This window comes from Prunus avium, chromosome 4 (assembly GCF_965620075.1).
Source record: "Prunus avium chromosome 4, drPruAviu1.hap1.1, whole genome shotgun sequence".
Taxonomy (NCBI): domain Eukaryota; kingdom Viridiplantae; phylum Streptophyta; class Magnoliopsida; order Rosales; family Rosaceae; genus Prunus; species Prunus avium.
In genome coordinates this window covers 29,987,636-30,015,632 of record NC_142287.1, presented here as the reverse complement: position 1 = coordinate 30,015,632, position 27,997 = coordinate 29,987,636, and the positions used below count along the sequence as shown (strand labels likewise).

The following is a 27,997-nucleotide window of genomic DNA, read 5'->3' as shown; positions in this document are numbered from 1 at the left end:
TACAATTCCAAAGTATTTGTGCCCACCCACCAAATATTATTATTATTTATTTTAATGTCCAATTTGACCACAAAATTCACAAACAGGAAGATAACATTACCGCCAACCACCCAAGAAACCAAACACAAACCTACAGCAACAAAAATTTCACGATGACCAAATTTCATGTGGTTTTCATCTCAACCCCTGGCATCGGAAACCTAGTCCCACTCGTCGAGTTTGCTCAGCTCCTAGGCAATCATGACCGTAGGTTCCACGCCACCATCCTCATCATCAACATGTCCCAACGGCCCATTGTCAACACCTACATCCAATCTCGCGCTGCCACGTGCACGAACATTCGCTTCCTCCACCTGCCTGCGGTGGACTCGCCCTCCCCTGATCAGTACCGGTCCTCGATGGGTTACATATCCCTGCTCATACAAAACCACAAAACCCACGTGAAGAATGCCCTCACCAACCTCGTGTCGTCCGAGTCAGACGAGTTTAACTCGGGCCGAGTTGTTGGGCTTTTCGTGGACATGTTTTGTACATCCATGATTGATGTTGCTAACGAGCTTGACATTCCTTGTTACCTTTTTTTCGCTTCCCCGGCAACATTTCTCAGCTTCATGCTTCACCTTCCTACCTTGGATGCCCAAATCCCCACTGAGTTTGGTGACTCGGATACCGAGTTGAGCATACCGGGTTTCGCTAACTCGGTGCCGCCACTGGTTTTGCCTACAGCGGTGCTGAATAAGAAGGGGGATGCGTACTCTTGGTATTTATCCCATGCGCGAAGGTACACCGAAACAAAAGGTATTGTCGTGAATTCGTTTGAGGAATTGGAGCCACATGCTCTTAGCTCATTGGCTATGAGTCCGCGGGTTTACCCGATTGGGCCAGTTCTTGATCTTAACGGGCCGGCCCAATGGCATGACCCAACCTGGTATGAAAGTGTCATGAGATGGCTCGATGACCAGCCCACATCATCCGTTGTGTTGTTATGCTTTGGAAGCATGGGGAGTCTTAGTGGGCCCCAAGTGAGGGAAATAGCATTCGGGCTTGAACGGGCCGGGTTTCGATTCATATGGGCATTGCGTGACCCGCCCAAGTCCCAACTGGACCTCCCGAGCGACCCGGCGAGCGTGGACGACGTATTACCAAATGGGTTCTTGGAACGGACTTGTAAGTTGGGCTTGGTTTTTGGGCTGGTCCCACAAGCGAAGATTTTGGCCCACCCAGCAATCGGAGGGTTCGTATCGCATTGCGGTTGGAACTCGATTTTGGAGAGCTTATGGTACGGTGTACCGATTGCCACGTGGCCGATTTACGCGGAGCAACAAATGAACGCCTTTGAGATGGTGAAGGAATTGGGATTGGCAATTGAGATTAGGTTGGATTATAGGGAGGGTAGTGACTTGGTGCTGGCGGAGGAGGTGGAGAGAAGCATAAAGCACTTGATGAACGGTGGTGATGTGGTGAGGGCTAGGGTGAAGGAGATGAGAGAGAAGAGTAGGATGGTTTTGTTGGAGAATGGATCTTCATACCAAGCATTAGGAGCTTTAAATGAGAAATTAGTGCCTAAGATATGAGGCAAATTTAAATTATATCAATTGTTCCTCTCTGCATTTTTGTTTTTGTTATCCACTTGAATTATTATTCCAACAAAAATGCTTATGAACAGAAGTACTTTATATTCGAGTAAATTCCGAACCCGTTAATATTATATTATAATAGACGAGAGTCAAGACCATGTAGGCAAGTCCCACATATGGTTCAACTTTAGATAAAAGGCAAAGCAAAGAGACAGTATAAAGCCAATGGGTTCCCACCACAGTGGTGGTGGATTCCCCCTTCCCCCCATGGCACCCATGATCGAACCCCAGTGCCAGTGGGATTGCCAGTGGGATTTCTTTCCTCCAATGTAACCAAAAAAAAAAGAGACTGTATAAAAGAGGCCGCATGGAACAATATCAGAGCATAAGTGGGCCAAGGCTTACACTGTTGTCCCTAGATTGTTTCTACTGGACCACCTAACCACTATGGATAGGTAGCATATCATATTCGATCTTTAATAAATAAAAAAAATTTAAGGGCAGAGCCAAGCTCGCTACTGTGGCCGCGTTACCGATGCGTTGCACTATAGCACGGCTCTGGCGCACCCACCAATTCAGATTTCAGATCCAAAAAAGGGGTTTAGGTCCAAGCCTGTGTTTTAATAATATTTATTTATACTATATCCTAAAAGTGAGAACTACGCAACTGTATTACAGTATCATATAATAATTTCTCTAATTCAAGGACTTGAGATGCGGTAATTTAACATGTCACAGAATACAGCAATTCAAGTCCTCTCAACAAAGAAATCCAATGCAACATTTACCATGGTTCAAAAGATGAAGCCATGAAGCCCTCTCTCTTCATACAGCTAGCTCTTCTTCCCTGACAATGGCAGGGCCAGGTGCAACATTTTACCCTTTAGGCCTTAAATGAGTGTCTGGCTGAGTAGCTAGCTAGCTCCAAAGACATAAGATTTACCAACTTCATAAAATAGGATATGAGAAGAACTTTCATGCAACGAGAATGTCATTATGACAATATAATATATGAAAAATATAGCATATAACAATACATGACATTTTCCGATATAGATAAATTTCTCTCATATTTCATATTAGAAATTGAATGGAATAAAGCTAAATTGAATATGATTTGGGTTGTGTTAGCTAATTGGTAAATGTACTAAAGTTTTCTCAACAGCACTCATAATTAGAAGCTTGTTTAGAAATGATAACCAAATCTCCTCCCAAATATTTGATGCTAGACTTGCCACATTGTCGCATCATTGCTTATTTTAAATAAAAATTTAGTGAAATACCCATTCCTAGACATAAAACTATAAATATACCCTATACCATTCATTATATATAAACACACCCAAAATAAACCCAAAAATCAACAATTGTATATTTTTTAATTTAATTAATAAGATCAAATACCTTTATTACCCTTTTTAGCATTAAATTAGTTTTGGATCTCGTTTAGAATCTATAGAATGCAGAGAACATTAAAATTCAACAAAACCACTCCCTGAGGTCTGAAGCCTCAAGCCCCTCTCCTCCTTCAAACCCACATCTCTCCTCTGTTCTCTCCCTTCTTCCCTCTCTCTGCCTTCAACGTAAACCAAACAGTCTCAGAGCCATGGACCAACACAAGACTGACGACAATCTCCGTTACGTACGTGTTCTCGCCGCTGATGCCTCCATTTCTTTTACAGGTTTGTTCCATCTGCTTCAATTCATTATTTTCCTTTTCATTTTTTCTTAATTTACTTGAATTTTGACTCGATTTCATTTTCTTCGTTCAATTTGGTGCTAATTTCCATTTTTTCGATATGAACAGAGCTAATGGTTAAGCTCGCAGAGTTCTGTGGCTACTCTGTAGATTTGAGGTGTCAATCGCCGGACGAAGGCTTTCAGAACGCCGATGCCGGTGGTGATTGCGAGAAGAACGAAGATGAAGACGATTTCTCGTTCACCTGCACCAATCCCGACGGATTGCCAATTTCCACCGACGATATATTCCAAAATGGCTAGATCCGTCCAATGTTCCCGATTTTCAACCAGGATCTCCTATTCGCCGATGCCGACTACGACGATACTTCCAGAGCCAGAGGTGCTGCCGCTTCGTCTTCCTCTCTACGGTCGCCATTGAAGAAGCTCTTTTTTGAAGAGCTGGATACGCCGACCTCGACAACGTCGTTTTACAACTAAGGAGGTGAACTCGGGTCCTGATCCATGAGATCAACGCATCTAATGTACGTATTTTCACAGTTTATTCTTATGATGATTTCTCATTTCAGTATTTTCTAGTGTTTATTGTAGACTTATTTCCTTTGAGGAAATAAAAAAGGAGATTGAAGTTTCTTTATTAGTATCCAGGCACAAATGCTTGTAGAATCGCAACACATTCTTGATGAACTGTTTGAGTGTTTGTGTGTTTCTAAAATCATACTAGAGATAGTACCATATTAGCAGTCATGATGTCTAGTACCCTTCTAATACAGACGTTGCTGTCACGTTCTGCTTATGTGAGTGATGCTATGATAGGCATAATCCTTGCTATCTAAATGCTTGAAAATTAAACTCAGCTTTATGTTCTCTGGCTGAGGCTGACTGAAGTTCAACAAAATAGTAGTCTGGTCTGGTGGATCCGTACGCTATAAGATCAATTATTATAGTGATAACCATGAAAATTCTCCAGTAGGTATAATGAACAGCATTGCAGCCTTAGCAGCAGATGGGTTCAAAGATTTACTTTAGCAAGAGTATCATATTGTATGTATAATACAATTGTCTTCTTGCGTTTGGCTTTTGGGAATTGATTAAGATTTTAACATTTTTAAACTAAATCCTCAATGGCCAAGAAGGATGTGCATAATTAAAAGGATTAATTAAGGTTTTGACGCTTAGCAGAATTGGGGGAAGATTTATTTTTAAATGATTGAGGTCATTAGGCCAAGTCTATTACGTTCATGGAGTGTATAATTATTTTTGTTATTGCTGAATTGGAGGTAATTTATTGGATTTTCTGATTTCGTTCTAATTTGTACTTAGATATTCATTTGAGTTTTGAATTGTGATTTTAATTTCTTTTTGTTTATAATTTGGATTGATTTCAGATTCTGTTTGGTTGTGGATTTGCTGTTTGAGATGTGGTTAGAAATTTGTGATATTCGATTTGGTTTTCATATTAATTGAGGTCTGCTTTTTCAGTTGAATTTGAGTATATTCGTGTTTTTTCTGTTTATCACTGTAAAGTTCCAGTATAGGGTAATAACACTGCTTGTTTGCTATGAAATCCTATTTCTAATGCATGTTTACCACTGTAAAGTTCCAGTATAGGGTAATAACACTGCTTGTTTGCTATGAAATCCTATTTCTTATGCATGTCTACCACTGTAAAGTTCTAGTATAGGGTAATAACACTGCTTGATTGCTATGAAATCCTATTTCTAATGCACGTCTACCACTATTAAGTTCTAGTCTAGGGTAATAACACTGCTTATTTGCTATGAAATCGCACGTCTACCGCTATAAAGTTCCAGTATAGGGTAATAACACTGCTTGTTTGCTATGAAATCCTATTTCTAATGCATGTCTACCACTGTAAAGTTCCAGTATGGGGTAATAACACTGCTTGTTTGCTATGAAATCCTATTTCTAATGCATTTCTACCACTGTAAAGTTCCAGTATAGAGTAATAACACTGCTTGTTTGCTATGAAATCCTATTTCTAATGCATGTCTACCACTGTAAAGTTCCAGTATGGGGTAATAACACTGCTTGTTTGCTATGAAATCCTATTTCTAATGCATTTCTACCACTGTAAAGTTCCAGTATAGAGTAATAACACTGCTTGTTTGCTATGAAATCGTATTTGTAATGCACGTCTACCACTGTTAAGTTCCAGTCTAGGGTAATAACACTGCTTGTTTGCTATGAAATCCTATTTCTAAGGCACGTCTACCACTGTAAAGTTCCAGTCTAGGGTAATAACACTGCTTGTTTGCTATAAAATCGTATTTGTAATGCACGTCTACCACTGTAAAGTTCCAGTATAGGGTAATAACACAGCTTGTTTGCTATGAAATCCTATTTCTAATGCACGTCTACCAATGTTATTACCACATACTGGAACTATACAGTGGTAGACATGCATTACAAATAGGATTTCAAAGGAAACAAGCAGTATTAATACCCTATACTAGAACTTTACAGTGGTAGACATGCATCAAAAATAGGATTTCAGAGGGAACAAGCAATGTTATTACCCTATATTGGAACTTTACAACCATTAATCAGAAATTTCAGTAAACTAGCGACTAAAATAATGATAGTAAACAGTTAGTGCAATAGTGAAATCCAATATAGTTTCAAGATTTTGTCCTTGATTCGAATTTAAAATACTGTTATTACTCTAGACTGAAACTCTATAGCAATTAATCAAAATTACAGTGTAGGTTTGGTTTGTAAATGTCTTACCTTTGAAGCGTTTTCTTGTTGAAATTGTTCTCTGAAATTTTGTCTTGGTTTTGTAGGTGGAGGACAGTGTGTAGGTGGAGGACAGTGTGTGGTGTTTGTTTTTTAAAGTAGATCAAGCTTGGTGGTGGTTATGGAGTTTCGGTTTCGAGAGATGAAGAAGACACTTTGATGAAGACGGTGACTGAAGGGACGTTTGGCAGAGATGGTTAATTGAAGTCGCAGGCTGGAAGTTACGTTTTTGTTTTTGTTTTTTTTTTTGAACGAAATTATGGTTTTGGAGATGGTAAAATCTTTGGGCTTTTTTATAAGTTTGGGCTGGGGTTGTTTTGGGTGCTTTTTGAGTTTTTTTTATGTTGGGCTTGTTAGTGGCAGTGCTTGTAATTTATTGGAACTTCAACACTAATTTGTTATTTAATAAATGGGTTTTGGGTGTGTTTATAAAGTGTTTTCCATATGGGGTTTTTTTATAATTTCAGCACCCATTTTGGGTATATTAGTGAAGCTCCCTATTTTAAAGTCACTTTTTCATGGTTTCTCACTCTAAAGTGCAGAGTGACAATAGACATCAACCCTTATCTGTTGAGACATTATTGTATGATAATATATTATTAATCCCTCATGTAAGATTTAAAATTGGTTTTGCTCTTTTGACTACTGTATGCACATCAATTTTTCTTTTATTCTTTTTTGTTTTATTTATTTTCCTTCTTCCAATCCTACCCTTGTGAGGATATTGCAGAAATTTAATACCCATTTGAAATCCAAAATGGATTTGCATTTCTTCATTTGATTTTCTGCATTAATCTATGTATGGTAATAAGTAAATCTATGTAAAGAAAGACTTAAAATTACTCTATTCATATTGTTTATGTGTGTATCATTTTTTTCTACATAAGTTTTGGGTTTTATTGTTCCGCTCTACTCACATCATCACATCGCACATACTATCCTTTCAAGTTTGTAACAATTCAGTTTTTTGAAATTTTTTAAGAGTGGTGATTTCCCCACTCCAATTTTATTCACTTACACTCCATTTTGTAACTAAAAAAAGAGTGTAAGCGGATAAAACAAAAGTGGGGAAATCATTACCCTTTTTTAAACAAGGGTTAAGTTTCTAATGGACAAATCAAAGTCAAACGGTGGTTTTTTTTTTGTTGGTAAATGTTAATAATTATCTATGACCTAGCGAGTAGGGGTGGGCACGGTCCGGATTGGTTCGGTTTTATCATCAAACCACAGCTGAACCAATAAGAGAATAACAGTCTGGTTTGGTTCGGATTAGCCTAAAACAATAATGAAAACCGAACCAATCCAAACCACTCATAAACGGTTTGGTTCGGATTGGTTCGGCCGGTTTGTGCCTAACACAAAACCATGCATTTTTCAACCTGCTCTTACATTATAATGCTAACATTTTGCCGTTATATCATTTCATTCCATCAAAGGCTAACACAACAACATTCCATTTAATCAAAAGCTGTCCAATTTCCAGCATGCATATAAGTTCACAATTTCCATCAAAACAAACATTCTAACGTTCATAAGAAATGAATACAAGATTATAACTAAGTAAGAAATGAAAGGCTGCCCAAAATACAAGTTCATAATTTCCATTTAACTAAAGGCTGCCCAGTTTCCAGCATGTCCCCATACTGCACATAAAAGTAGTTTCAATCAATACAAATTTTAGGATACAAGATGATCAAAATAAGAAATGAATAAGAAAATTACCATAACTGCAAGGTTGTGCATCAATAGAGAATCAATCAGTGAAAATGTGCACAGGCGCATTAGCATTTGATCTCTGCATTTCTATATAAGAAATATACATAATCATATATTTAGCTACAGAGCAATAAAACTCACACATTAGAAGCAATTAATAAAAAAAATACAGATATACTTGACTCAATGGTTTCATAAAACTCCACCTGATTAGAAGCAAAACCTTCTTCCACCCCCTGGTTTACCTCCATCTATATAATCAGACAAATTGCATATTAAATAAATTGCACCTAATCATGAACATTAGAAAAATTAGAAGAACTCACCCCATTGTTGGCACTGAGAAGAGCACGTTTGAATCAATTAAGGTTGAAGCTGGAGAATCAGATATTTGGCAAGCAGAGAGAAATCTGATATTTGGCAAAGAAACCCACGACACCAAATAGAAAGAATTATTCAGTGGGACAAATATGATATTAAAAAAAATTAAGATCACAACTCATACAAAAAGAAACCCACCACAACTCATATAAAAAGAGGTCAGATTCCAAACATCATTGTACGAATGTCTTCTAAAATGATGATTCCAACAATAAAGCACATAACCCACAGACTACAGCTCTTTTCATTCTTGATTTCTTTTATGCTAACTTTCAAATTTGAACTTCTCAATATAATATAATCATATATATATTCACAAATAAAATCATCATCAATTTTACCAATGGCATCTTTGCCATTAACGTGGACAGTGCCTTCAATACTTCCTCCTCCGAAGCCCAGTGAATTTACAGAATGAATGAAGCTGAAAGCAGAGAAACAGACCTAGAAACACAACCCGATTTGCCAGAAATGAGAACCCATTTTCCAGAATCAACCAGTTCATACACAAAAGGGGTTAATGTGCAAGCCCACTACTAAAAGTTCATTCCAAGAATTTGAAATCAGAACATTATCAAAAGAAAAATGTGTAGATAAGCAGAAATAAAATATTAGAACATACACTTCTTCGGGTTCTTGAACATCAATCAGCTGTGCGACGATGACGATGGTTGTGGTGGTTCAGAGCAATGGTGGCTTCTCTAGGGTTGAAGTGGGTTGAGTGAGGCTGCGTGTTCAAAGAAGAGGAGCCTCTGAGATGAGGTTTGAGTCCGAAAATAAGTGGTTTGGAGTCCAATTCAGTGTGGCTGGGTGTAGACTACACATCTAATTAACCACTCAACTATTGACACATGTAAAGTAATATATATGAATATATATAATTAATTAATTAATTTTTAAACGGTTCGGTTCGGATTAACACAGTTTTTCAAATATTAAAACTGCAGCTGAACCAAACCATTCCGGTTCGGTTCGGATTTTAAAACTGTTGACTTTTTTAAAGTCAAAACCAAACCAAACTGGAAAATACGGATTGATTCGGCCGGTTTGGCCGGATCGGCCGGATTGATGCCCACCCCTACTAGCGAGAGCGACCCATAATATTCATAGAACCACCGGCTAGCTTTGATCTTATCCTTAATCATATTATAATGGAGCATGCGTAGTTCCCACCGTTGATGTTGATGTTGTCGTGGAGCAATGAATTTGGACATACCTACCCTGAATATAAATATCATATAATATGCATTGCATGTTACAATTCCAAAGTATTTGTGCCCACCCACCAAATATTATTATTTTTCCAATTTGACTACAAAATTCACAAACAGGAAGATAACTTTATCACCAACCAACCAAGAAACCAAACACAACCCTACACCAACAAAAATTTCACGACGATGACTAAATTTCATGTGGTTTTCATCTCAACCCCTGGCATCGGAAACCTAGTCCCACTCGTCGAGTTCGCTCAGCTCCTAGGCAATCATGACCGTCGGTTCCACGCCACCATCCTCATCATCAACATGTCCCAACGGCCCATTGTCAACACCTACATCCAATCTCGCGCTGCCACGTGCACGAACATCCGCTTCCTCCACCTGCCTGCGGTGGACCCGCCCTCCCCTGATCAGTACGAGTCCTCGATGGGTTACATATCCCTGCTCATACAAAACCACAAAACCCACGTGAAGAATGCCCTCACCAACCTCACGTCGCCCGAGTCAGACGAGTTTAACTCGGGCCGAGTTGCTGGGCTTTTCGTGGGCATGTTTTGTACATCTATGATTGATGTTGCTAACGAGCTTGACATTCCTTGTTACCTTTTTTCCGCTTCCCCAGCAACATTTCTCAGCTTCATGCTTCACCTTCCTACCTTGGATGCCCAAATCCCCACTGAGTTTGGTGACTCTGATACCGAGTTGAGCATACCGGGTTTCGCTAACTCGGTGCCCCCACTCGTTTTGCCTACAGCGGTGCGGAATAAGAAGGGGGATGCGTACTCTTGGTGTTTATCCCATGCGCGAAGGTACACCGAAACAAAAGGTATTGTTGTGAATACGTTTGAGGAATTGGAGCCACATGCTCTTAGATCATTGGCTATGAGTTCGCTGCCGCGGGTTTACCCGATTGGGCCAGTTCTTGATCTTAACGGGCCAGCCCAATGGCATGACCCAACTCGGTATGAAAATGTCATGAGATGGCTCGATGACCAGCCCACATCATCCGTCGTGTTGTTGTGCTTTGGAAGCATGGGGAGTCTTAGTGGGCCCCAAGTGAGGGAAATAGCGTTCGGGCTTGAACGGGCCAGGTTTCGATTCATATGGGCATTGCGTGACCCGCCCAAGTCCCAACTGGACCTCCCGAGCGACCTAGCGAGCGTGGACGACGTATTACCAAACGGGTTCTTGGAACGGACTTGTAAGTTGGGCTTGGTTTTTGGGCTGGTCCCACAAGCGAAGATTTTGGCCCACCCAGCAATCGGAGGGTTCGTATCGCATTGCGGTTGGAACTCGATTTTGGAGAGCTTATGGTACGGTGTACCGATTGCCACGTGGCCGATTAAAGCGGAGCAACAAATGAACGCCTTTGAGATGGTGAAGGAATTGGGATTGGCAATTGAGATTAGGTTGGATTATAGGGAGGGTAGTGATTTGGTGCTGGCGGAGGAGGTGGAGAGGAGCATAAAGCACTTGATGAACGGTGGTGATGTGGTGAGGGCTAGGGTGAAGGAGATGAGAGAGAAGAGTAGGATGGTTTTGTTGGAGAATGGATCTTCATACCAAGCATTACGAGCTTTAACTGAGGAATTAGTGCCTAAGATATGAGGCAAATTTAAATTAGGCTTTTTATCACAAATGGTCCTTCACGTTTACGAAATTATCACGAATGGTCCTTGAGGTTTTTTTGTGACACTAATAGTCCTTAACGTTTGGGCTTTTTATCACAAATGGTCCCCGCCATTATAAATTCTGTTAAGTGTGACGTGGAAGATAAATGGAGCCCACATGTCCAATCACATTGTGACATGTAGATAAAAAAATAATTAAATAATTTTTTAATGAAAATTCCTTTTTTTTTTTTTTCTGCAACTTTTCATCCCCTTCCTTGCTCCGTCTCTCTCCCCCTCTGCCCTCGCTCTCCACCCTAACAGGTCTTAGATCTGTCATTTGACCCTTAGTGTCTCTGACGCTGCTGTTTCTGGGTTCTTTCGTTTAATTAAGTCGGGATTTTTTTCTATGAAATGTTGACTCATTTTCAGTATGAGGATTGTCGGTTTTGTGGGTCATCTGGTTCTTTCATTCCATGGAAACATGAATTGATGGCTTTTGATGTAGTAATTTTTATTTTTATTTTTATTTTTAAGATTTTAGTCGTGAGGATTTGGTATTTTGGCAGAATATGTGGCTTTATGTTTAGTGGTTGGACTATGATTCATACACATTAATATACTCTGCACCTCTGTTTATTGTGTTCTTTTTTTTTGGCATGGTTTCCATGGCGGTACAGACGGCCCACATCATAGCATTAGGGTTAGGGTTTATGAATTTGAAGGGCCACTCTTAATGCATTTCTCATCCAATTTCAGACCAATTGATTCAAAAAGCACAACAATAATGCATTTCTCATCCAATTATAGAACCCTACTGTTTTTGGTTTGTGACCCTCTTGTTGTTTCATCATAGCAGAGGGTGGAGAGCGAGGGCAGAGGTGGAGAGAGACGGAGTAAGGAAGGGGATGAAAAGTTGCAGAAAAAAAAAAAAAAAGAATTTTCATTAAAAAAATAAAAAAAATATTTTTATCCACATGTCACAATGTGATTGGACATGTGGGCTCCACTTATTTTCCACGTCACACTTAACAGAATTTGTAACGGCAGGGACCATTTGTGATAAAAAGCCCAAACGTTAAGGACTATTAGTGTCACAAAAAAACCTCAAGGACCATTCGTGATAATTTCGTAAACGTGAAGGACCATTTGTGATAAAAAGCCTTTAAATTATATCAATTGTTCCTCTCTGGAATTAGTGCCTGTGTTTTAATAATATTTATTTATACTATATTCTAAACGTGATAACTACGTATTACAGTATCATATAATAATTTCTCTAATTCAAGGACTTGAGATGCGGTAATTTAATATGTCACAGATCACAGCGATTCAAGTCCTCTCAACAAAATGTCCCAAGGATGTGAATGATGATTCATTTCACATATCATTTGTTCCTTTGAAAGTCATTTTTCGTGTTAATTTTCCCACTCTAAAAATTGGTACTGCAATTGAACTTGCTTCCAATTTTTGCATTGAATATAAAACATTTACATGGCCCCACCTGTCAAGCCCAAACGATACCTCTCAAACTCAGGCCCAGCAATGGGAGAGAGCAAACGCTTTAGACCCAAACAGCAAAATATGAAATATTTCTCGGTCGGTCATTATTTCTGAGAAAAGAGAAACTTGGATTTGGAGGGAAAAGAAAGGAGAAGAAAATGCCGGTGGCAAGACCTGAAACATCTGATTCCAGAGTCATTGCTCATGTAGACATGGACTGCTTCTACGTTCAAGGTCTCTTTCTTTTTTTCTTTCTCTATGTTCTCTCTCAGTGTGTCTTTAATTGTAATTGTGAGTGGTTCTGTTAGGGTTTGGAAATGAGTAAATCAATCGGTAGTCTAAAATGCACAATTGGGGAGATACCCTTTTGAGTATTTTGGTTGAACCAATATTGAATTGTGATGTTCCGATTAAAAACCATAGCTTTTGCTGGAGAACATTGAGAACCATGGCTTATATGGTATTTTGAATAATCCTTCACCATTCTGAGCAGAAATGTTTTTATAGACTCTTTAAATTGTAGAAGCTGCTGAAAACTAGTAGACAATGATCCATCGGGATTTAATCCGTACGGGACTAATTTTTTAAAATAAAAAGGAGAAATTACCCAGTAATTTGTCATTTTTTTCTTCTAAAAGTAAGGAATTTACCTGGTAGATTCACATAGACCTGATGGAAATCCAAGAGACGACAACTACTCTAAGTGAATAAACTTGTTATTGTGAACTCTTTGGCTTATAGGAAATGCTTTCCACAGACTGCTCTGGTCATATTTTGAAAAACCAGGACAATCTTTCATAATCGGTTCCTTTAATTATATAACTTCGACGTTATTATGAGACTGTCCATGGATTTTTCATGTAATCATGAACACTGTTGGAAGAATTTTTATCTTCTTACTGCCCCATGATTGCTATATCGTGGACTTGTATCTATGCCAAGTTTGCTTTATTTTATAGTGGAGCAAAGGAAACAACCAGATTTAAGGGGCTTACCAACAGCTGTGGTACAGTATAACGCATGGAAAGGTGGGGCCTTGATTGCTGTCAGCTATGAGGCCCGAAAATATGGTGTTAAACGGTATATATGGTGTTATTGTTACATTTTCTAGTGCCTTATTATGAACAACTAAGCTTTTTTAGTCAACAATATTGTCATGGCTTTCAGATCGATGAGAGGGGCTGAGTCAAAGGAAGTCTGCCCACAAATTCAGTTGGTCCAAGTCCCAGTAGCACGTGGTAAAGCTGACCTGAGCACATACCGCAATGCGGGCTCCGAGGTCTCTATTGTTTGAGAGACATTAATGTCTTTAAGTTTCTTGTCATTATTACAAGTTGGACTTACGGTGAACTTCCTTAAATATGTAGGTGGTTTCTATTTTGTCAAGGAAGGGTCGATGTGAGAGGGCTTCAATTGACGAAGTGTATCTTGACCTCACCGATGCAGCAGAAACAATGTTAGCTGAAGCGCCTCCACAAATCTTGGAAGTAATTGATGAGGAAGTTCTCAAGTCCCATGTTTTGGGGCTCAATAGTGAGGTTAGTGAATATAGCTCAGTGTCAATTTGCCTTATCAATTTTATCTTATAAGGTAATGAATGTGTGGTTTAGGTTGTCTTTTTGTTTTATTGTGTGCAATTTGTGGAATGGAGAAACAGCATCTATCAATAGTTTACACAATATAATATTTGACATGAATTTTAGTTCCCTTTCTCTCTTGTAGCAATGGATCAAGAAGCGTAACATATCAACATAATATCTAACATTTACATACCCAGGGAAACCAGAAAACTTTTAGGTATCATTTTTAACTTATTCCTTTGGGATGGGTTTTCGTTTACAAGTATTCAGTTTTTGGATTTTACAATAGGGCAGAACTATGAACAGATGCAAGAGATTTTGGGAAATTGTCTAATCTCTGAAAATTTATGAAAATAAGATGAAGAATTAAAATTTATCATTCTAATTTATGCAAAGAAATATTGAGAAATGACCAGTTGTATCCTCGAGTTTTATGCTTGCTCAACATGCATCGGCAATAAGTGGTATTTGAAATTGGTTATGATTGTAGGACGGCAGTGATGCCAAAGAAAGTGTGAGAAAATGGCTTTGCAGGAATGATGCTGATCGCCGTGATAAACTATTAGCTTGTGGGGCATTCATTATTGCAGAACTTAGGTTGCAAGTGTTGAAGGAGACAGAATTTACCTGTTCTGCTGGTATTGCTCATAATAAGGTAGAAACCTAAGCGGTCCTTAGTTTCAAATTTTCTTTTGTCTTTTCCTTCACTGACTATCATGGTGTCAAAGACACTTACCTTAATGTCATTTTTTGATTCTGTCTTATATGTGATTTTGTTATCAGATACTGGCCAAACTTGCAAGTGGTATGAATAAACCTGCGCAACAAACTGTTGTTCCATTCTCATCTGTGAAAGGATTGCTAGATTCCTTGCCAATTAAGAAAATGTAAGTTTTGCATCGTTCTACGTGGAATAAAATATTTTTGAAAAAGTACTATGCATACAAAAGAAGAAAATTTGATTTAATTCAAAAGTTTCTTGGTTGTATATTTACCAGTAAACAGTCAAGAGTCATAAAGCAACCTTTGTTTTCAGGAAACAGCTAGGAGGAAAACTGGGGGATTCGTTACAAAGTGACCTGGGTGTTAACACTGTTGGTGATCTATTGCAGTTTTCAGAGGAAAAGCTACAAGAACGTTATGGAATCAATACTGGGTGACCACCTATCATTGAATAAATTTTTGTGTTTTTTAAACTTATAGGTTGGGTCTGGGATATCAGAAGTATATATATATGTATATCTTGCATGCATCCTCAAACATATAGTGTTCTGCACATTCAGCTCAACATATTGATTTTTAGAAATGTCTTTCTTCCTAATTAATAAAAAATAATTGGTTCCCCTGTATTTTCTAAGTTTGCTGAAATTATTGGAATTTTTATTGATATTTCCATTTTCAAGGCTGAATCTAATCTGAAGAAGTACCTTCAACGTTTAAAGTTACTATTTTATGTCTCATTTGCTTAACTGATTCAACAGCTTGTCAGGATCACATTTCTGATTTCTACATTGTTCATGAATCACAGTACCTGGTTATGGAACATTGCTAGAGGGATAAGTGGGGATGAAGTTGAGGGGCGCCTTCTTCCAAAGAGCCATGGTTCTGGGAAGACATTTCCTGGACCTCAGGCTTTGAAGACGATTGCTTCTGTAAGTAATTTTCTCGAATAGACAAATACTCTTTTCAGCTTGCGCTTGTCGGTGAATCATCTTGAACTCATGAATTAAGCAATTAAGGGATTTAATGTCTTTAATGTTACTCAACTTAGGAGAAATATAAATGCGCTAAATCTCCTTGCTATTGAAATTTGTCAGTTCAATATAAATATCACCTCAAGTTGCACGAATATCACTATCTATGTCAGCTATGGATTCTTTGTTGTACTGGGATTAACTAGGTTTACAAGGTACTCACAGATTTATAGTTCTCTCATTTTGACATGACATAAGGGATAGAAAATGCATGCTAGGAATGGGGAATGCCACCTATAGGTTTACTGTCTCCGCAATAGCTATTCTTTTGAGAATTTAAGTTGTTCAAATAGAGATGTATAAAAAAGTATTGACATGGTCAATCTTGAGCTTCTGACATCCACTCACACTCCTCCCCAAATAGAGTGTTGAAGTAAGCTCAATGTTCACCATATCAAAAGGTATTGACATGGTCGACCTTGAGCTTCTGACATCAGCTCTCACTCCTCCCCAAATAGAGTGTTGAAGTAAGCTCAATGTTCACGATTCCCATACAAATATCTACAAGTCTATGCTTCTTGAAAGATCATGTGCTGGAAGATCCCAACTCCTTTTCTTTTAAAACAAAAATCTATGACAACTTTCTAGCCAGTCAAGCATAAGGCATTGCAGTTGTCATTCATGTAATTATATTTACCATAATGAAATAAGGCATGTGGAAAAATCCCTCATTTCTTACACCTTGGACGAAAGTGGATTCTAGAACATATTCTCTTCAATGGCCGTCATATCTGGTTTCTGGCTCTTTTTTCAGGTTCAACATTGGCTCCATGAACTTTGTGAGGAATTAAGTGAACGCCTGCAATTGGACTTGGACCAAAACAAAAGGATTGCTCACACACTAGTGTTGCATGCTACCGCATACAAAGTACCTATCTATTTTGTATTTGAACCTTTCTTTTATCCCTCTAATTTTTCCCGACCAATTTAGATGCTTTTCAATCTTTGTATGATTTGTTTCCATTTGGTTTGTCCTGATCATGAGTTAGCCTTCAGGTCAGTGATTCAGATTCACACAAGAAGTTTCCTTCGAAGTCTTGTCCCCTAAGGTATGGGACTGCCAAGATACAAGAAGATGCTCTTAGTCTTTTTCAAGCTGCATTACGAGAATACTTGGGTTCATACACAGCCAAAATTCAAGGAAGTCAGAACAACCATTGGGGAATAACGTCTCTTTCTGTTTCAGCTAGTAAAATTGTTCCCATACCATCTGTAAGTTTTACAAAACTTGGTTTCTATTATACTGTGGACGGTGTATCCATTATGTTTTGCACTTCCACTTTGATTTCTAGGTCTCCCTGCCCTAGTTTTGGTCCACATAACTATATTCGCAGCCACTTAAACACTTCTAAAAGGGCATTTTCAGCTTGACCTTAAGGAACCTTTGCAGGATTTGTTAGATTTTGATACTTTTCTTCTCTTTCTCCTCAAAATGCCCAATGAAATTTGCGTTCATTATTGTCTGGTTGGTGCTTCAGCAAATGAACATATCAAAAAGTACTTGGGACTATTCTATCACCAAATTAGTATTTGGACTAATGCAATTCATCAATTTTTTTCTTCTTTTTGTATCATATTTTACAATGCAAATATGCAATCTGGCAGGGAACAGCTTCAATCACTAAATACTTTCATGGCCATCTGTCCTGCTCTTCGACAAAGCAATCACAGAATAACCTTGTTGAAGAAGGTACTCCTGTGCCACCTTCAGGTATGCAATCTCCCAGTTGCCTTTTGTATTTAGTTCTTGTTATTTGCAAGTCATTTTCACTCTGATGAAACCAAATTGTTCGTATAGGCAATGAAAGCTACTCGGAGATGAATGTAATGAAGCCACAGATTGAGTTCCCTGGTGAAGAAACCATGATCAAGTATGCTGAGACTAGTTCTGATCAACTGGAAGACAAAATAGATTTGTTGAATGACCAGGTTTTTAAATTACTTTTTAGAGTCTTAAGTTTATGGGGTGCCTGAAATTGAGTTCATGGATTATTATAATGTAACGATTGAAGTTTGCTAGAAAAAGGTTGAAGCAATTCAGCAAGGTTAAGGCACTTTCCTTTTCAAATTTGTATCCGCTTTTCTTGTGGAGATTAAGAACAGCCCTCCTATTTTCTCTGCCTTCCCGTATTGTGATTGTTCTCTTGTGGTCTTATTTTTCAGTCTACAGTTCTTTTACTTTCTTTTTTGCCTACTTTCTTAGTTGTGCTCAACGTAGCTACTCTTCCATGGCATTACGTCACTGGAAAATAACACTTTTGGTATTTTGACTATATCTGTATGACAAATAGATTATGCTCTGTGATGCTTACTACTTTTGTTTGATTGCATGATCTTTGAATTGTTTATTCTCATCATTTCATATCAAATGCTTCGCCTAGGGGATATGCTAATCATCTTTCACTCTTTCATGTGCAGAATCCATGTTGCTCTTCAAAAAATCAGGCACGTGATGAATTCACCCAGGAAACTGTACCGGTATCAACCTCAGGTAGAATCTTGCACATGATGTTACTGTTGGTTATCCCACTTACTGCTTTTCTTTTGCTTTCCCCTCTAAAATGAAGGATATCTACGTAGGAAGCGAACACTGCTCAGGAATGAATCAAAGCCAACCGATGAAAAATTATTCTGCAGAAGAACCTTGTGTTAAACTTTCCATGCCTAGTCTCAATAGACAGGAGCAGAAAAGAAAAGCAGTGAAAGACAAGGTTCAAATATGCATTTCCATCATCTCTTTAACGACTTAGCTATCAAGTGCCCATAATTGGGCAGTTGGGCTTGTAGAAGATTTGGGTTAACTCTGTGTTGATACATTATGACAGGGAACGTGCTCAATATTGAGATTCTTTAAGAATCAAGATCCATCTTATGCTCCACAAAAACTAGAACATGTTGAAAATATTGAAGATGTCAAAGCACCACCACTATCTCCTGGTAATTTTTGTGTCCCACCTCTCTCTCTCCATTTTGCACGGCCTCTCTTTCTAAACTTGACTTATGATGCAGGTATTCAGTCTAGAAGTAATAATTGTTTGGATCATAATCAATCCGAGTTGCCAAAAGAAAGACCTTCTGAAGACGCTGGGGATTCTAATGTGTGTGGTTCATTTCAAATTGAACAAAGAAGGGGAGGAGCATGGAGTTACAATATTGATGAAATTGACCCCTCAGTCATTGACGAGTTACCACCAGAAATTCAACAAGAATTTCGTGCCTGGATCAGGCCTCACAAGCGGCATAACACGGTGAAACGGGGTTCTAGCATTGCTCATTATTTCTTACCAACCAAGAACACATAGCCAATGATAAGCTCTTGGGAGTGCCTTGTGTGTGTATATATTTGTGTATTATAGTGCAGTTGTAACTTTGTATCATTCCTTGCGCCACATCAGTTGCAGAATCAAAACGCCTGCATGAGCTGTATGTTGGAACTGAGCAATGGTTGTGTATTTGCATTTGAGTTTTTTATTACAATAAGTTATAATGTTGATGATTTTCCGAAACCAATTTCAAGTTTTGATAATTTGCCTTTTTCGAAGTTACCTTCATAAAATGTTTAGTTACGGATTTACTGCATTGTGTTATAATTCAATTTGAATAAAAACTTTGAATCCCAAACTCTAAATGCCAATCTAAAATGACCATTTTAATCATAACCATAAACATACAAGTAGAAAAAATTGAGGGAAAAAAAAAGAGCCACAAATCCAAAACAATTCTGAGAGAATTTATTTGAAAAAAATCAAACGTCAATGCATTCTTTCATCCAAAACAATTCATAGAAGAAAAAAATGGTGAAGATTTGGTTGATAAATAATAAATAACCAGGAGAAATACAACATCTGTTGTGAAACGTGTGTGTGGATGTAGCAAGGAAAACTTTTTGTGCATGCAATAGTAGATTGATGTAAGTGAAATAGAGTTTTTGGTGGGTGAAATGTTTTCACCTCCAATTCTTCCGCAAAGCATTAACTGCTTTGCTTTTGTAACTTTCCCTGTAAAAGGGATCCTCAGCTGAAGAAGAAGATACACCAATCCAAAGAGAAAAGTGAGAGAAATTTGAGAGTTAGAAAGTTTTATCCAAGAGAGAAAATTCTATCAGTGTAATACCACAAGAGCAAATACAATCCCACCCCAATATTCAGTAGTACTTTCATACTCTGTCTATTGTATAACACGTTATCAGCATGATAGTCTCTATTTTTTACCTCTAAATTTTCCCAGATAAACACTATGTGGTTATTTCTCTGTCTCCCCTCTATCATATGTCTACTCCCACTTTACTACTAAGACGAGATGCAAACTTTCTTTTTTCTATTCTCTCAATTTTTATGTTGTTTCATTCATGTTTGTTTAATTTATTTTTTCGTATTGTAATTTGGAATGGCGCGGTTTTATACCCCATCCTATTATTTTATGGTGGTGTAGTTCCATTGCCCATCACGTTGTAACATATATTATTGTAATAAAAATGGTAGTATGATTTTAAAACCCATTATATCTTGAATAGTGATGCAGTTATATTGCCCACAATGTGATAACTTATATAATGGGAAAGTGTCGGTTCTACCTCCCTAATATATATTTTGTTATCAATAATTTTAAAGTGGGATTCCCTTAGTAATAACCATCACTGAAGGTTGACCTTTAGTAATAACTATTACTAACCACCGACCCTTAGTAAAATATATGATTTCTTTTATCCTACTAACATTTATATTCATTTATTTTAATAACTTATTAAATATTGGATAGGCTTATTATCATAAAACGTCCCTGACGTTTGCGAAATTATCACATTGCATCCCTAATGTTTTTTTGTATCATTAATGGTCTCTAACGTTAATACATGTACTCTTAAATAGTCCTTCTGTCAAAAGAACCGTTAAATCTAGGGGTATAATCGTCAAATCAATCCAAAATTATAAAAAAAAAAATTCTTCCCTTCTCTCTCTCTGTTTCTCTTTTTTTTTCTCCTCTCTTTCCTCCTCTTTTCTTCTTCTTTTCCTTCGCTGTTTCTTCTTTTCTCTCCCTTTTTTTTTTCTTCTTTCCTTCTTTGTTCCTCATTTTTCTTCTTTCCTTCTTTCTCTTTTTTTTTTTCTTCCCTTCTCTCTCTCTGTTTCTCTTTTTTTTTCTCCTCTCTTTCCTCCTCTTTTCTTCTTCTTTTCCTTCGCTGTTTCTTCTTTTCTCTCCCTTTTTTTTTCTTCTTTCCTTCTTTGTTCCTCATTTTTCTTCTTTCCTTCATTCTCTTTTTTTTTTTTCTCTTTTTTCTCTTTTTTCTTCCTCTTTCCTTCTCTCGGGGTGGTGATTTGGGTGGCTAGAGTGCTGGGTTGGTGGGCTATGGAATGGGGCAGGGAGAGAGTTGCAGAGAAAGTACATAGAGGGGGTGGTTATGGAGGTCGAGGTGGTGGTTTGGGTGGCTAGAGTGGATGGGTTGGTGGGCTGTGGGAGGGGGCAGGGAGAGAGTTGCAGATAGAGTGGTGGCTTTGGTGGTCGGGGTGGTGGTTTGGGTGGCTAGAGTGGTCGGGGTGGTGGTTTGGGTGGCTAGAGGAGACAAAAAGAGAGAGAGAGAGAGAGAGAGAGAGAAGGGAAGGAAAAAAGAAAGAAAGAAGAAGAGTGAGCAGGGCCAGGCGGAGAGAAAGAAGAAAGAAGAAAGAAAAGAAGAGAGAAGGGAAGAAATTTTTTATTATATAGTTTTGGATTGATTTGACGATTATACCCTTGAATTTAACGGTTTTTTTGACAGAGGGACTATTTAAGAGTACATGTATTAACGTTAGGGACCATTAATGATACAAAAAAACATTAGGGATGCAATGTGATAATTTCACAAACGTCAGGGATGTTTTGTGATAATAAGCCATATTGGATATATAAATGCCACAATGATATACACAACTTAGACAATGCAATAGCATTTGTAAATACCAGTGTGCGATGTGGTAAACACAATATATAATATTTTATTAATATGCCATTTAATTTTGTTATTTTACTGCACTTTATTTTTATGAAAGAAATCATCAGTACAATGGGGACCTGAAGTTCCTCAAACACTTAAAGGATCTGAAGTTCCTATTAAGAAATGACTTAATGTCCCAGATCTCCAATCTGATGTTTCGAGTAAATATGCAAAATATTTTTGGCCTAAAGTTCAAAAATCAAATCTTGTTGAGAACCTGAAGTTCTAACAATGTGCAAACATATTATTGCATATTCTTATACATCTCATTTTCTTTTGAAGATGGCAAACTTAGCAAAGCTGGAATTTGTTGCTTTGGACATATCTGGGAACAATTATCTATCATGGGTCCTAAATGCCAAGATCCACTTGCATGCCAATAGCCTTGGAAAAACCATTGTGGATGGAAGTCATGCATCCCCAGAAGAAAATGCAAAGGCCATGATCTTTCTTCGCCGTCACATCCATGAAGCGCTGAAAAGCGAATACGTGGTGGTCGATAACCCACTGGTTTTGTGGAAAGCCTTATGTGAAAGGTACAATCACCAAAAGACGGTGATCCTCCCGAGAGCCAGATATGAGTGGACACACTTGAGATTCCAAGATTTCAAGTCAATGTCTGAGTATAGCTTGACGATGCACAGAATCACCTCCTTGATGAAGTTATGTGGGGAGAATATCTCTGAGGAGGATATGCTTGAAAAAACTCTCAATACTTTTTATGCCTCAAATGTGCTCATGCAACAGCAATATAGGTATAGTGGTTTTACAAAGTACTTAGAGCTAGTATCCTGCCTTTTATTGGTCGAGCAGAACAATGAGCTTCTGTTGAAAAATCACCAATATGGCCCAACAAGCTTAGCACCATTCCCTGAAGTGTATGTTGCGTCTCATGAAGTGAATGCCACCTCCTCTTGTGGCAGTACTTACTGACGTAGGCGAGGAGGCAGGCGTGGCCCCTGACAAGGGAATAGAAAAGATCATGGTGTCTATTCATATGGCTTGGGTCCAAGGATAAATTCAGCCACGAGCGGAAAAAATGCATCCCAGAATAAGGGGAAAGCTTAGACAAGCCATGCACCTAGAAATGTTGAGGGCGCTTGTAACAGATGTGGCGTAAAAGGACATTGGGCAGGTACTTGTCGTACACCGAAGCATTTAGTGGATCTTTATCAATTTTCACTTAAGGATAAGAAAGTGGAGATAAATTATATTGATCATGTTGATCCGATGGATATACAAGATCCACTAGCCACAAATGACCCATTGGAAATATCGCGTCAGTTGGGCATGACGCATTTGGATGTTTCTGACTTTATTATTGAAGGGGGAAATGAATTTTATGGGTCCGAGTTAGATTAAATCCCCTTATGTACCATTTTCATTATCTAAAGTACTGTTTTTTATTTTCATTTCAATTCAATAAAAGTGGCAGTGTTTTTCCTTTACATTGAATAATTTTTTATTGATTCAACTTATTTTATTTATTTGAAGGCATGTATATAAATTATGGATGTTCCCATAACAAGAACAATGGCAAAGATATTTGTCTTGAAGATAGTGCAACTATTCACACAATCCTTCGAGATCGAAAGTATTTCTCAAACTTGATGCTTACAAAAACAAAGGTAACAACCATATCAGGTCTTGCAAATCTGATTGAAGGCTCAGGAACATCCCGAGTTATGTTATCAAATGGAACAAAACTGTCCATTCAAGATGCTTTATATTCATCTAACTCCATAAGGAATTTGTTGAGTTTTAAAGATATACGTTTGAATGACTACCACATTGAAACAAAAAATGAGGGAAATGTGGAATATCTTTGTATTACCTTCAATGATATCCAAAAACGTATACTGGAAAAGCTTTGTGCGCTCTCATCAGGGTTGTACTATACAACCATACGGACAATTGAGACACATAATGTCGTGAACCAGAAGTTCATTGACTCAAATGCTTTTAAGCTTTGGCATGACCGGTTAGGCCATCCTAGATCCACCATGATGCGTAGGGTCATTACCAATTCTAAAGGACATCCCTTGTTGACTAAACATATTATGTTGTCAAGTGATAGCTCTTGCTAGACTTGTTCACAAAGGAAGTTGGTAATCAAACAATCTCTGTCAAAGGTTGATGTTGAATCAACATCATTTTTACAGAGAATCCAATAGGACATTTGGGGGCCTAGACCATTTCGGTACTTTATGGTTTGGCAGAAGCTTAGCTCAGATAATTAAATTACGAGAGACTTTTTGTTTGGATGTAGCAAGGAAGACTTTTTGTGCATGCAATAGTAGATTGATGTAGGTGAAATAGTATTTTTGGTGGGTGAAATGTTTTCACCTCCAATTCTTCCACAAAGCATTAACTGCTTTGCTCTTGTAACTTCCCCTAGAAAAGGGATCCTCAGCTGAAGAAGAAGATATACCAATCCGAAGAGAAAAGTGAAATAAATTTGGGAGCTAGAAAGTTTTATCCGAGAAAGAAAATTCTATCAATGTAATACCACAAGAGCAAATACAATCCTACCCCAATATTCAGTGATACTTTCATACTCTATCTATTTTATAACAACATCCAATTAAACTGAGGGAAATATTTCTAAAGCTTAAACGGGTCGAAAACAAAAGGTTCGGGTAAAAGGGATTTTGGGCTGATCCAAGTCATGTTTGAATCCGACGGCCCAGATTACCTACTGTGCTCTAAGCTTTTTGCGCAAGACAGAAGAAATACACACATAGACACACACACACTTGCTCTTTCATTCAACTCTCTTTCGGCTTTCGTGTTTCTCAGACTAATCTCTATTCTACGAGATCTACCTATCAGGTCCACTTCTCTTCTCTCTTTCACATATATCTATGTGCATAATCTGATTTTTGTTCCTGAATTTATATATTTATTTATTTTCATTTTATTCTGAAATCCTTGTTCGTCAGTGATCTGTTTGATACTTGCCAGAATGTTAGAAAATTAGAGAATGGTTTTGTTTGTCTAATTTCGGGCTCTGGAGAGAAAACCCATGATGGGTACCGTTTGTTTTTGTCAGTCGAGTAAGATTATTCACCATTTGGGAAGAATTCGTCATAATTCTTTCTGGGTTAGTTGTGTTAGCGTTCTTAGCAGTCAAATAGAGCTAAAAGGTGAATTCTTTTTTGTTTATTTAATTTTTGAACATGGTATGGTGTATGGGATTTCAGTCCAATGCAGTCCAAGGGTTTGCCTATGTAATATTTTCTTTTTCTGAGTTTTTAGGTCAGTTGTTAGTTAGTACTGTGTCTTAGTTTTGTTGGTTCTCGGTAATTTTCTTCGGTTTGGGTAGGAAATTAGAGGCAGAAATGAATGGAAAAGATGCCCCCTGATTCTAATTAAGCTATAGGGTTTTAACATGGATATTGAGATAAATCCTTCTCTTTGAAGTAGAATATTTCATGAGAACGAAACTGCTGGCTAATATCTAGATTATTAGTTCTGGGTCTAATTCCATTCGTTCCTTCCCATTTTGTGTTCTGTAATGGTCAATGCTTAAGCTCTGCTTGTTCTTGACCTAGTGGCTTTGTCTGCTGTGCTGAGACGTTGTTGGATGCTAAATGAAAGTCAATTTATTTTCTTTGAATGGTTAAGTTACAACATCTTGGTTGGATGTGGAAATTAATTTGAGTTTTCTATTGCTATAACACTTATTGGCCTCTGGTAAATATGTGAAATTGTTCCTATAGTTGAGCAATCCGCTTAATGGAATGATGGATATTTATAAAATGGTTAGATGGAAAGCTGAACATTTTTAGTTTCATTTATTTGGTTGAATAGATTGATTTACTCTAGGAAATTTATGTTTCAACATATTTTTGTGCAATAAACTTTTGTTTACCTTAAATTGTATTTTGAATTTGAATATTAAATCCACAAAGCAAGTAAGGCTAAACTGATTTTAGGATTTTTTGAATGGAGAAGACATAATCACATGAGCATTAGAATAATATAGAATGACCTTGGGAGGTAGATTTATCTTAGAGAAGCTGAGAAAGATTTAGGAGATTGTTTAAGTTATTAGCTGATAAAGATATAGGGGATTTGGTTATGTTATTAGTTAATTTCTTAAAATATATGAAACTTATCTTGTGACTTGTATGCATTAACTTTCCTGTATATCATAGCTGTCTCTTTAGAAGACTAGAGTCATAATGATGGGAAAGCAAGTAATTGACAAACAAAAATCATTCAGTTTTGAGTTAGTTGGATTAGTGCAATTCTCTGTAGTGACAATTGTAGTATTTGTAGTTTACTGAATCCATTAGTGATTGCGCTTTGCAGCAGAGAGTAATTTTGAAGTAAGTGATGTTAGATGTGTTCTTTATATTTAATTGTTAGGATTTTAGTATCTGCACGCAAGTACATGATTAAATTTTGGTCGGTATACCAAAATATCAACTGATATTTCAGTATTTCCACACCATGGAAATAGACAGAGGGGTGAAGGTGTATCTTTCCACCTTAATGTTGAAATTTCAGTGTTATATAATTTTTTTTACTTTTGTTAAGAACTTTCAGATTCAGCTGTTTTTGCAGTCAAATTTGCTGCACCACATGTAAAGCAGCGGCTTTATGCATGCAGCTGCAAAAAGTAGTAGTGAATGTCAATCTTTTAAGAATTATTTTCTGAATCCAATAATATTATGCCAAAAGTGAATGCATTATAAGTTTGAAACAGTAATTCTCACAAACCAAATCTAACATTAGTTTTTCAAAATCTACCCCTTCAATTCCTAATTTGAGTATGCACCAAATAAAGTGATGGATATTATGTTATTATATAAGAACTTGATTAACTTGAAGCTGCAAGAAATATTGATTTCTTGTTTTCCACATTTTCTAGATTTAGGGTTAATTTGAAGAGACACTTGGAGAGGTGTCATTCCTTTGTTCTAATACTAAGGTTCATACTGTCTCAATCCTAGATGCATTACTGACTGGCTATACATGCTTAATTTATGCGTTACTGACAAGTTTACATTTCGTAAAATTCCATTTGAAATCGTGCATGCTTATGTAAACTTTCATAATTGCTACTGATACTGCACAAATACAGACTACTGATATTCCAGTAGCACAGACGTTCTCATCCTTGTACATACTTTTGTGTTATACATTTCTTATGGGCTGATATTTTCTTCAATCTCAATATTGTACTTCTCTCAGCGTGATATCAAATGTCTCGAAGGTATGACAGCCGCACGACGATCTTCTCTCCTGAAGGTCGTCTCTACCAGGTTGAGTATGCTATGGAGGCCATTGGAAATGCAGGGACTGCAATTGGGATATTGTCAAAAGATGGAGTTGTGTTAGTAGGTGAAAAGAAGGTGACTTCCAAGCTCCTTCAGACCTCTACATCCACTGAGAAGATGTACAAGATTGATGACCATGTCGCATGTGCAGTGGCCGGGATAATGTCGGATGCCAACATCCTTATCAACACAGCTAGGGTCCAAGCACAGCGCTATACATTTGCTTACCAAGAGCCAATGCCCGTTGAACAACTAGTCCAGTCTCTCTGTGACACCAAACAAGGTTACACACAGTTTGGTGGGCTCCGTCCATTTGGTGTTTCGTTTCTATTTGCAGGTTGGGACAAAAACTACGGTTTTCAACTTTACATGAGTGACCCAAGTGGAAACTATGGTGGTTGGAAGGCTGCAGCCATTGGGGCAAACAACCAGGCAGCACAATCAATGCTGAAGCAGGACTACAAGGATGAAATAACAAGAGAAGAGGCAGTTCAGCTTGCACTGAAGGTGCTCAGCAAGACAATGGACAGCACTAGTCTGACTTCCGATAAGCTTGAGTTGGCTGAAGTTTTCGTCCTGCCTTCGGGTAAAGTGAAGTACCAGGTGTGCTCACCAGATGCACTGAGCAAACTGTTGGTGAAGAGTGGAGTGACACAGCCAGCTGCTGAGGCCTCTTAAGTCTCTGTGTTCTTCTAATTAGATATGACATTGAGAAAATGATTTGGCATATAACATTTGAATTGTATGTTTCATTTGTATGACTTTCTTTCAAAACACATGATGGATTTTGGGTCTGTTATAACTCCTCTTGGCATAAAGCTTGATGAAATTTGGTAAAAGTATCCATTGTACTTGGGTTTCTTGAATATGTTCCAGAGGAACTAGAAGTCCATTTGCCTACCCCATTGATGACTTAGATAGCCTAATGTTGTTATGCCATGTTGA

At 37.7% G+C, this 27,997-nt stretch overlaps 5 protein-coding genes and 1 long non-coding RNA gene across 8 annotated transcripts; 5 read left to right on the top strand and 1 right to left on the bottom strand.

Annotated features, from left to right (window-relative positions):
* Positions 1-7: 7 nt before the first annotated feature.
* LOC110768198 (UDP-glycosyltransferase 43-like) lies at positions 8-2,075 on the top strand. The gene has a single exon (XM_021971896.2). The coding sequence runs from the start codon at positions 153-155 to the stop codon at positions 1,572-1,574; it is 1,422 nt and encodes a 473-aa protein (XP_021827588.2). The 5' UTR covers positions 8-152; the 3' UTR covers positions 1,575-2,075.
* Positions 2,076-7,491: 5,416 nt separating this feature from the next.
* LOC148295202 (uncharacterized) lies at positions 7,492-8,883 on the bottom strand. 2 transcript variants are annotated; one of them, XR_015835038.1, is made up of 6 exons: positions 8,755-8,883; positions 8,474-8,576; positions 8,078-8,161; positions 7,958-8,002; positions 7,758-7,838; positions 7,492-7,678 (listed from the first exon to the last, which is right to left on the bottom strand). It is a non-coding gene; the product is annotated as an uncharacterized LOC148295202 (long non-coding RNA). The 2 variants fall into 2 exon arrangements; XR_015835039.1 differs by lacking the exon at positions 8,474-8,576.
* A 499-nt stretch (positions 8,884-9,382) lies between these two features.
* Positions 9,383-11,610, top strand: LOC110768197 (UDP-glycosyltransferase 43). The gene has a single exon (XM_021971895.2). The coding sequence runs from the start codon at positions 9,533-9,535 to the stop codon at positions 10,958-10,960; it is 1,428 nt and encodes a 475-aa protein (XP_021827587.2). The 5' UTR covers positions 9,383-9,532; the 3' UTR covers positions 10,961-11,610.
* Positions 11,611-12,455: 845 nt separating this feature from the next.
* POLH (Y-family DNA polymerase H) lies at positions 12,456-19,309 on the top strand. Of its 2 annotated transcripts, none has more exons than XM_021971878.2 (16): positions 12,456-12,699; positions 13,425-13,545; positions 13,633-13,744; positions 13,833-14,003; positions 14,536-14,700; positions 14,829-14,932; positions 15,082-15,201; positions 15,574-15,697; positions 16,554-16,667; positions 16,796-17,011; positions 17,405-17,510; positions 17,598-17,670; positions 18,218-18,290; positions 18,367-18,510; positions 18,625-18,736; positions 18,809-19,309. In XM_021971878.2, the coding sequence occupies exons 1-16, from the start codon at positions 12,624-12,626 to the stop codon at positions 19,099-19,101; spliced, it is 2,124 nt and encodes a 707-aa protein (XP_021827570.2). In that variant the 5' UTR covers positions 12,456-12,623; the 3' UTR covers positions 19,102-19,309. The 2 variants fall into 2 exon arrangements, with proteins under 2 accessions (XP_021827570.2, XP_021827569.2); XM_021971877.2 differs by having other exon boundaries at positions 12,468-12,699; positions 17,598-17,728; positions 18,380-18,510.
* A 2,737-nt stretch (positions 19,310-22,046) lies between these two features.
* On the top strand, positions 22,047-22,697 carry LOC148295201 (uncharacterized). Its single transcript, XM_088252422.1, has one exon. The coding sequence runs from the start codon at positions 22,047-22,049 to the stop codon at positions 22,695-22,697; it is 651 nt and encodes a 216-aa protein (XP_088108548.1).
* Positions 22,698-24,436: 1,739 nt separating this feature from the next.
* Positions 24,437-27,918, top strand: PAC1 (20S proteasome alpha subunit C1). Its single transcript, XM_021971893.2, has 2 exons — positions 24,437-24,596; positions 26,967-27,918. Exon 2 carries the CDS (start codon positions 26,978-26,980, stop codon positions 27,728-27,730), a length of 753 nt encoding a protein of 250 aa, XP_021827585.1. The 5' UTR covers positions 24,437-24,596; positions 26,967-26,977; the 3' UTR covers positions 27,731-27,918.
* The last annotated feature ends 79 nt before the right edge of the window (positions 27,919-27,997 follow it).

What these genes read in the sequence shown, in the direction of transcription:
- LOC110768198 (XM_021971896.2), top strand. Translation starts at nt 153, where the DNA reads ATGACCAAATTTCATGTGGTTTTCATCTCAACCCCTGGCATCGGAAAC.
- LOC110768197 (XM_021971895.2), top strand. Translation starts at nt 9,533, where the DNA reads ATGACTAAATTTCATGTGGTTTTCATCTCAACCCCTGGCATCGGAAAC.
- POLH (XM_021971877.2), top strand. Translation starts at nt 12,624, where the DNA reads ATGCCGGTGGCAAGACCTGAAACATCTGATTCCAGAGTCATTGCTCAT. An exon ending in TTTTGGGGCTCAATAGTGAG is followed by an intron (nt 14,004 to 14,535) that starts GTTAGTGAATAT and finishes TTATGATTGTAG; the next exon opens with GACGGCAGTGATGCCAAAGA. An exon ending in TGCATGCTACCGCATACAAA is followed by an intron (nt 16,668 to 16,795) that starts GTACCTATCTAT and finishes GTTAGCCTTCAG; the next exon opens with GTCAGTGATTCAGATTCACA.
- LOC148295201 (XM_088252422.1), top strand. Translation starts at nt 22,047, where the DNA reads ATGGCAAACTTAGCAAAGCTGGAATTTGTTGCTTTGGACATATCTGGG.
- PAC1 (XM_021971893.2), top strand. Translation starts at nt 26,978, where the DNA reads ATGTCTCGAAGGTATGACAGCCGCACGACGATCTTCTCTCCTGAAGGT.